The sequence below is a fragment of the Lissotriton vulgaris genome, chromosome 10, assembly GCF_964263255.1.
Source record: "Lissotriton vulgaris chromosome 10, aLisVul1.2, whole genome shotgun sequence".
NCBI classification, from domain to species: Eukaryota; Metazoa; Chordata; class Amphibia; order Caudata; family Salamandridae; genus Lissotriton; species Lissotriton vulgaris.
Window position 1 is genome coordinate 1,008,613,297 of NC_141698.1, and position 9,303 is coordinate 1,008,622,599.

At 49.4% G+C, this 9,303-nt stretch overlaps 1 protein-coding gene across 1 annotated transcript in view; it reads left to right on the plus strand.

Annotated features, from left to right (window-relative positions):
* Nucleotides 1-303: 303 nt before the first annotated feature.
* LOC147689157 (uncharacterized) overlaps nt 304-9,303 on the plus strand; it is a 13,405-nt gene continuing 4,405 nt past the window's right edge. The window contains exons 1-6 of the mRNA XM_086939874.1: nt 304-370; nt 1,013-1,126; nt 2,319-4,004; nt 4,744-4,843; nt 5,376-5,524; nt 8,934-9,046. Coding sequence (XP_086796000.1) covers nt 304-370; nt 1,013-1,126; nt 2,319-4,004; nt 4,744-4,843; nt 5,376-5,524; nt 8,934-9,046 — 2,229 coding nt within the window. The remainder of the gene's footprint in view (nt 371-1,012; nt 1,127-2,318; nt 4,005-4,743; nt 4,844-5,375; nt 5,525-8,933; nt 9,047-9,303) is intronic.

Consider the following 9,303-nt stretch of genomic DNA (forward strand, 5'->3'; position numbering starts at 1 on the left):
TCATTGTGTCCCACCCAACAGGGAGGGGGGCAGGAAACAAGGCGCTGCCCTTTGGGAAAATCCCACTGCCCCTTGAGTGACAGCGCCTAGACACGCCCCCCCCCCCCCCCCCGGGACACTGCAGATAAAGAGCTGCTGGGCCGGGTGTGGAGTGAGACACCAGCGGTGACTGACCCGGGCGCACTCCAGCTACCCCAGCCTGAGGGGCTCCAGATTCACACAGACTCACTGCGGATTCAGCCCAAACTTCAGACTCACTTCTGATTCTGCCCAGACTCAATCCAGATTGACTCCAGCCGCAGGATGCCGGAGCCAGGGAAGGCCCCAGAGCCCCTTCACTATTCCATTGGGATCTTGTCCATCTCTGCAGGTAGGACCCATACTGCCACTTTCGTCATGTTTGATGCCTTTATACAGCGCTAAAATCCGATTGAGGCAGGCAAGCGCTTGGTGAATGGAGAGTCCAGGGCTCTGTTTAGATGAGGTGTTGGGGAATCATATAAGTCTTGAGTTGTTTTCTGAGGCCTAAGAGAATGGTTTAGGATGGGTTAGGGCCAGGAGCCGGTAGAGCTGTCGAGAGTCAATGACATGCTATCTTCACAACTCAGTGCGACTGACTGTTTCGGCTCCACCGGCCTTCGGAGCAGAAGCCTCTCAGGAAGTCTTGGGTCCCTTATAGCTCAGCTCATGTCTGAATACAGCCATGTAGGCGCTTTCTCCCAGTACCTCACCTGTAACCAATCATTATTGAATACTGGAATAATAAAGTGAACAGGTGTTTTCTGGGTTAAGGCGCGTGCTGCGGAGATCTGAAAGGAAAGGTGTGTGTTTGTGACACGGATGTCTTTGCTGTGCATCCGGGCTCCTCCCAAGATGGGAGAGAGGCTGGTGTGAGTGTAAGTTATCATTTCGTGTCTGTCTCTGTGTTTCCAGACTCCCTCCTAAAGAGGGACCCTGGCAGGCGTGTGTTTTGTTTATCTTCGCATCATGGCTGTCTTTGCTGTTCTTCCAGGCTCCCTCCTGCTGGCAGTGACGTCATACAGCTCCTCCAGAGCCACGCCCCTCATCCCCAGCACACCCCTGGGGGTCCTGCTGGTCATATTGGCAGCTCTGCTGGGATATACAGGTGAGATCACACGCGTGGGGTTCAGGGGAAGTAGAGAGGGAGGCATACGGCTGAGAATGCGCGACACAGTGCCTTAAATACACCACGATTGCTTCAATGCGCTTATGACATCTCAATATGGGAATGTAGTGCTTGAAACTAATGATAGGTGGAGATGCCCAGAGAGGAAGCCTTCCCTCGCCCACCCTGTGGGAGGGCCTCGGGGTTATGAGTGAGAAGAGACCCCTTCTTTCGGATAATGATAGGAAAGTAAACCTGTCGAAAAGCCTGGTGCCGGTTCTGTGGGTCAATGGTGGGTAAATAAAGTGCAGTCCAGGAATCAATAAAGCCTGACCCCGGCTCTGGCTGAGAGTTTGCAGAACTGGTGAGAACTATCGGCCAGGGAAGGCAGGAAGTTACATTGATGCTGATCTGAACCTTTTTCTTGTTCCATTTCTAGATCTTGTTTCCACCTCTGCTTTCTCCCTCGGACCATCATTGTTCTCTTTCTTTTTCCTCACTTCCAATACTTGTATCATTCTTTTCTTTCAATGATTTTCTTTTCCCTCTTTAGTCACTTCTCCCCTCTGTCTCTCTTCCTCTCTCTCTATCTACTATATTTATCTCAGTCCTCACACTACCCACTTCCTTAAATTTGTGTTTTCATTTACTCAATCTCTCTGCTTGTCATTCTCTCTCTCCTTTCTGCCGTGGCTCTTTTTATTCCTTTGCCACACTTTTCATTGTCTAGTTTTCTTTAATTTTTAATTTACTTTTCTCTTCTCTCTTTCTTTACCTCCTCTCTTTGATCCTCCTCTTTCTCTTCATCACTCATCTTTTCTCTTTTTCCATCCTCTCCCTTTTGTCTAATTTTCTTTCTTTCAGTATTTACCTCTCTCTTTTCCGACCTCTTTTCTTATTTTCGTCTCTCAATCCTCTTCTTAGCACGTTGTCCCTTGTTTCGTTGTCTAGTTCCCTTTTTTAGCTTAAATGTATGGCTCCCATCTCTCTTTCTCTGTCTCCTCTCACTCAATCCCTTTCAATCCTCTAATGTTCTCCCCTTTCAGCTTTCTTTCTCTTTAAACCTACCTTTCCTATACTAACTTCTTCCTTTCAAATCTTTCACTCTCTTTCCAATCTCTACCTTGTCACCTACTTTTGTCTCTAATTTTCTTTCTTCCTATATTTACTTCTCCTTTCTTCTCTCCCGCAGGAGTCCGCAGGAGCCGTGGTCCTGTCCCCTTGTTTGCGTCCTTCTGCCTGACGGTCTCAGCGCTATGGTGCTCTAAGGGAGTGATCCATATCATGGACGGGCAGGGGGTCCTCAGCGGGTCCCTTGATCTTCGTAATGCCATGGTCCCTGGTCTTGCAGCCTTCACCCTGGGACTGCTCATCATCAGTCTGGTGGCCGTCCTTCAGAAGGAGGCTGCCCTCGCCATGATGGCGTTGGCCATCTCGCTCTCCGCTGCCCATGAAACCGCCACATACTATGACAGTAGCTTTGGTGCCTCGGCGGTGGCTTCTAACCACCTCATCGTCTGTCTCGTTGGGGCGTACTTTGGTGGAGGGAGGCTCCTCTATATACTTACTGGGAAGTTGGTCACCCTCCCTGGCACAGATCTGGCTACGGCTACAGCCATCACCGAAGGCTCACCCATGACCGCCAGCAGCAACGACCTGGTCATCATTGGGCTGATCTTGAATATGGTGTCCGCCAGCGTCTTTGGGTGCAGGGTCCTGGGAGTGACCACCAGTCTCTTTGTGGGGCAGGTGCCTTGGCTCTGGATGGCGGGGGTCTTCCAGATTGGGGTCTGCATCCTGTCCTATCGATGCTTGGATACCCTGGCGGCCACCTTCTTTGGCTTCACCTCCATCCTGCGGTTCGCTGAAGGGTATTCCTTGCTCTACCAGTTCTGGCAGGCCACTGAACCCATTTTCCCTGTCCCACTACTGGTGGTCTTTCTGCTCCTGTTCATGGTCTTGGCTGTATTCATGGCTGGTAGGAGCCTGGTGGATGGGCTGTATCCGTTGTTTTATGTGACCTACTGCATCGCTTTGGCTTCACGTCCCACTGGTTTCTTCCATGGTGGATCACAAGGAGTGAATGTGGCTATCTACGTGGCTTCGGCACTTATGACCCTCATTAAACTTTACAACATGAAAGCTACTACCAAGATTCCAACAGGGGAGGGGATTGTTAAGAGCCTGTTCACACCGATTAGCATTTTCAAGTTACGTCAAGAAAAAGACCTGCTTGTTCCTTACCTCGGCTATTCTAAGTATGCGGATGGAGAGGTGCTTGGCCACGCAGGCAGCATTTTGGCCGCCTTTGCAATCACTATGTCTGTGGACCCAACAGACGCACGTGCCACTGTCGTCCTACCGTGGGTGGTGGTAGCTGGAGGGCTTCTGAAATGTGTCTGTGGCTCTGTGGCCTTCTCGCGTGGTAAGACCCTTGAGAGCAGCACCTTTATTCTTTATGGAGTCATGTGGATCATCTGGGGTCTCACCAGGTACGGTGGCCTCTACGGCCCCACGAGGGGCTTCCACGTGGCTGTGGGCATCATCTGCTTCATGCTCTTGAATGGGTTCATTATTTTCTGCACGCTGTTCCTAAGCAAAGCCTGGTTCCTGTATTGCCTCACCTTTGAACTCATCCTCATCAGTTTTCTATTGGATGCCGTCGCAGCCCTCCCAGTTGGGTATGACATTGCTGTCACCATCATCTTTGGCCTGGTCAGCTTCTACTGCTTCCTGGCTGGGCTGGTCAGTAACACCTTTGAAGAACCCCAGCTTCCCATGGGCCGCCCACTTCTGCAGCTCCAGGGGCATAGGGGTGGAGCCTCCAAGTGCCCCCACCTTCCTGCCAGGAGGGCCACATCCGTCAAGCAGATCGCAGGTAAGGAGATTCTGGGGGAAAATCCTTTTTTTTATAATGTTGAGAAATTTAAAACTCTACTAATTTGATTACAGTTATGTCTGCAATTTTTAAATGTTTCCATTCTTAGTTTAACAAAGTTGTACATTGTTTACTGCTAAACTTTGTCCGGAAAGACTTAGTGAAAACATGATTTTACCAGCAGAAAAATTTCTCCTTGGCAAAAATAAGACTTCTATGTTACCTCCAAATCACATATTGAATCCTTAATAACATTAGCCATATTATAGTTTGTACTTCTTTGTTATATCCATATTTTTGGGGGTTTTGTGGAAAAATTAAGCTGAAATTAGTATATTTCCACATTCATTTCACCGATAAATATGCACGTATGGTTGAATGTCTGCCGGGGTTCAGCGCTGTGAACACTTTAGAAGATAAATCAGTGCATTATATGAAAATATGTGAATTTCAGTATCAACCTTGTGAATATCTACTGCTGTTAAAGCCTTTTACTAAAATTCCTTTCTTTTTTTAACCCTCTTATCTATCAATCCACACATCTATTGACCTGGCAGTCATGGCAAACAGAGTTTAGAATTACTCAAAAGCACCCCAATTTCAGTTTTTATCCACCGTTAAAAATAAAGACAGACAAAAAAATAAATGTTTTCTGTCTGCATTTATCTGCAAAAATCAGTAAAAACGGAAAACAGGGTGCCTTACCTATAATCATGGAGTTCTTGCTCTTCTGTTGCAGAAATCATGAAGGATGGAGGAATCTGTGGTGTCCCCACAGACACGGTGTATGCGGTGGTGGGAGCCTGTAACCGGCCGGCGGCCGTGGAGAAGGTGTACAGGTGAGTGTTATCTTCACAGCCCTTATTTTCAATCAATAGTGAATATTTTAGATTGATGAATTCTTATAACAATGAGAACCACAGAATGAAAAAGCCAAACACCAATTACATTGAGGAAACCCGAGAAAGAAACAACAATATACCAAGAGCAGAGAACCCCTGGAAATGAAGCGACAACAAACAAGTAACCTAGGACACTTCTGTAAAGAAGAAACTAAACGTCCTTATAAAACTGAGAACAGACCAGCAGTACTATCCCTCTTTCTGCACCTTTTGGGGCATGTGGACAACCCCTAAAAACCAGGATTCATTTTGTGACAAGTGAAAAGGACCAGTGTCTTGCTCTATATGACTGTATAAATCGTTCAGTCTTAAGATGGAGAGTAGATCTCATCCTAAATGCTCCTTTTTCCATCATCATGTCCCTGCTGGTGGTCTGAGATTGGCCAGAATCTCAACTCTGGATCCTCCAATCCCAGTGAGATGGATCTCTTCCCTTCACTCAGTTGACCTCTGTCTTGTTTCCTTCCAGGACAAAGCTGAAGCCCAAGGACGCCCCCATGTCCATCTGGATCTCGACCTTGAAGCAGCTGGAGCCGGCTAGACACCTGTTCAGCCCTCTGCTCTGGGACTTCATGCAGGCGGCCTGGCCTTCGCAGATGAGCCTGGTCATACCAAGAGGTGAGCAGGGGGTCTGTATCTGAGAGCACATGAAGACCAGCAGATCCCAGTTCATGACCACAAACAAGGGGGAAAGATGAGAAAAGTAACACCCATCATCTGGATACAAACCTACCACACACATTAATTGTGACTGCTGACTAGGACCCGGTCCCACCCACCCCAGGCTTCAATGCTTCATGAGTACACACAGACCATACATGCTCTTCAGCTTCCATGTAGGATTGTTTCCATGTTCCCTCATGTACTGTTTCTTTACCGCTCCTGTTGCAAACATTCACCACAAATTCCGAGTGTGATCTGACCCGTTACATTAGAGTCGCCTGTCCTGCCAACACCTGTGCTTTATCCTTCACATGTCTATAGGGAGGAGGCCCCTACATTGCCTGATCCATGTATATAGGACAAGCACCAACATACTGCCTGCTCTGTGAGTCTAAGGAGGATCTTTAGTGATCATTTGGATCTTGGGCGCTCCTGTAAATATTCTGGTCCATAACTGCAGAGGATGAGCACTGTCCGCTCACTGACCTGTATCTTTCTCTACAGGGTCTGAGCCTCTCCATTATCTGCCTCCACCCATAGGATGAGCACTGCCCGCTCACTGACCTGTATCCTTCTCTACAGGGTCTGAGCCTCTCCATTATCTGCCCTCACCCATAGGAAGAGCACCGCCCGCTCACTGACCTGTATCCTTCTCTACAGGTTCGAAGCCTCTCCATTATCTGACACCACTCACAGGATGAGCACTGCCCGCTCACTGACCTGTATCCTTCTCTACAGGGTCTGACCCTCTCCATTATCTGCCCTCACCCATAGGATGAACCCTGTCCGCTCGCTGACCTGTATCCTTCTCTACAGGGTCTGAGCCTCTCCATTATCTGCCCTCACCCATAGGATGAGCACTGTCCGCTCACTGACCTGTATCCTTCTCTACAGGGTCTGAGCCTCTCCATTATCTGCCCTCACCCATAGGATGAGCACTGTCCGCTCACTGACCTGTATCCTTCTCTACAGGGTCTGAGCCTCTCCATTATCTGCCCTCACCCATAGGATGAGCACTGCCCGTTTGCTGACCTGTATCCTTCTCTACAGCGTCTGAGCCTCTCCATTATCTGACCCACCCATAGGAAGAGCACTGCCCGCTCACTGACCTGTATCCTTCTCTACAGGGTCTGAGCCTCTCCATTATCTGCCCTCACCCATAGGAAGAGCACTGCCCTCTCACTGACCTGTATCGTTCTCTACAGGGTCTGAGCCTCTCCATTATCTGACCCCACCCATAGGAAGAGCACTGCCCGCTCACTGACCTGTATCCTTATCTACAGGGTCTGAGCCTCTCCATTATCTGCCCTCACTCATAGGAAGAGCGCTGCCCGCTCACTGACCTGTATCCTTCTCTACAGGGTCTGAGCCTCTCCATTATCTGCCTCCACCCATAGGATGAGCACTGCCCGCTCACTGACCTGTATCCTTCTCTACAGGGTCTGACCCTCTCCATTATCTGCCCTCACCCATAGGAAGAGCACTGCCCGCTCACTGACCTGTATCCTTCTCTACAGGGTCTGAGCCTCTCCATTATCTGCCTTCACCCATAGGATGAGCACTGCCTGCTCGCTGACCTGTATCCTTCTCTACAGGGTCTGAGCCTCTCCATTATCTGACCCCACCCATAGGAAGAGCACTGCCTGCTCACTGACCTGTATCCTTCTCTACAGGGTCTGAGCCTCTCCATTATCTGACCCCACTCATAGGATAAGCACTGTCCGCTGACTGACCTGTATCCTTCTCTACAGGGTCTGAGCCTCTCCATTATCTGACCCCACCCATAGGAAGAGCACTGCCCGCTCACTGACCTGTATCCTTCTCTACAGGGTCTGACCCTCTCCATTATCTGCCCTCACCCATAGGATGAGCACTGCCCGCTCACTGACCTGTATCCTTCTCTACAGGATCTGACCCTCTCCATTATCTGACCCCACCCATAGGAAGAGCACTGCCTGCTCACTGACCTGTATCCTTCTCTACAGGGTCTGACCCTCTCCATTATCTGACACCACTCATAGGAAGAGCACTGCCCACTCACTGACCTGTATCCTTATCTACAGGGTCTGAACCTCTCCATTATCTGTCCTCACCCATAGGAAGAGCACTGCCCGCTCACTGACCTGTAGCTTTCTCTACAGGGTCTGAGCCTCTCCATTATCTGCCCCCTCCCATAGGATGAGCACTGTCCGCTCACTGACCTGTATCTTTCTCTACAGGGCCTGAGCCTCTCCATTATCTGCCCCCTCCCATAGGATGAGCACTGTCCACTCACTGACCTGCATCTTTCTCTACAGGGTCTGAGCCTCTCCATTATCTGCCCCACCCATAGGATGAACACTGCCCGCTCCCTGACCTGTATCTTTCTCTACAGGGAGTGAACCTCTCCATTATCTGACCCCATTCATAGGATAAACACTGTCCTCTCACTGACCTGTATCTTTCTCTACAGGGAGTGAACCTTTCCATCACCAGACCCCGCCTGTGGGATGTGCACACTTTGCTGTCTGTATCTTGTATAGATGAAAGTTTCTCTTCATCATCTGACCCACACCTATAAGGTGACATCTTTACACTGCCTGACATATCCCAATAGGGATCCTCTCCATTATCTGAGCCCTGTCTACAGGGTGAATATTGTCCTTTAATTGCTTTTTGCCTATAAGGAGATGTTAGTTCATCATCTGACCCTTCCTACCTAAAGTGCGAGCACCTGTGTAGTTTGAAGGCTGGTAATATGGAGGCTTCCACTCATGGCCGCGTTGAATATTGGCTTCAAGGGATGAGCTGAAGAGCAGCAGGGCACGTTGTGAGTTTAGTGCACACCATAGGATCCTCCTGCGGCTTGGGAGGAGAGGGCTCTTGTGAGCGCGCATGAGAGGGCCACGTTCGACTGGTGCATAGTCACTCACAGTGACTGCATAGGATTAGGGTACTTCCAAGGGTACCCCCTCACTTTACCAGTGTTTTTTTGTGTATTTCCCCATCATGCAGGACTCACATTAGTGGTTAGTTTATAAGTGGAGGGGGCCCATAGATTTCCTGAAATGTGGGGTTTAGTAAATACCAAGGCTTTCTGACCTTGTTCCACCTCATGCCTCTTTCTTCCACAGTCTTGCACTTTTTGTCTCTTTATCTCATCTTGAACTTTCTTCATCCCTGCTTTCATTGTCGCTGTTTTCCTTTCTTTCACTTCTTCCTTATTTCTCTCTTTTCTTCCTTTGTCCTCTTGCTCTAGGGTCCAAGTGTGATGATGAAATAAAAAAAACTGTGGCCCCCAAACATGAGTGCTGGTGCCTTTCAATGGCAGACACCTGCACAAAATAAGCCCTGCTCACACCTTTCTGTCTTCTTGAACCCACAGGCGAGTGGCTGCAGTGCTTCGGACTGGAGGACTCCGCTAAGTACATCGGCACCGCAGAGAGCATCGCCATCAGGATCCCGGATTGTTCTGTGACCACATCCCTGATTGACCTGGTGAGTTGTCCGGTGGTAGCGGAATGCCAGCACTGCCTGGGCATGGCTGGCACTGTTCTGCCACCAGGGATGAGCATGGCTGCCAGTCTGCTGCACCCTTTGCGCGGGCATGAGTGGCACTGAGCTGCCAGTCCTGCTCGAGCATGGGTGGGTTTCACCAGCACACATGGAAGATATGTAAACACATCTCTCTATATCTGGGGAGGGTGAGGGGGACACTGCTTTGTGCCCAACGAAAGTGAGTTGAATCTCCTACT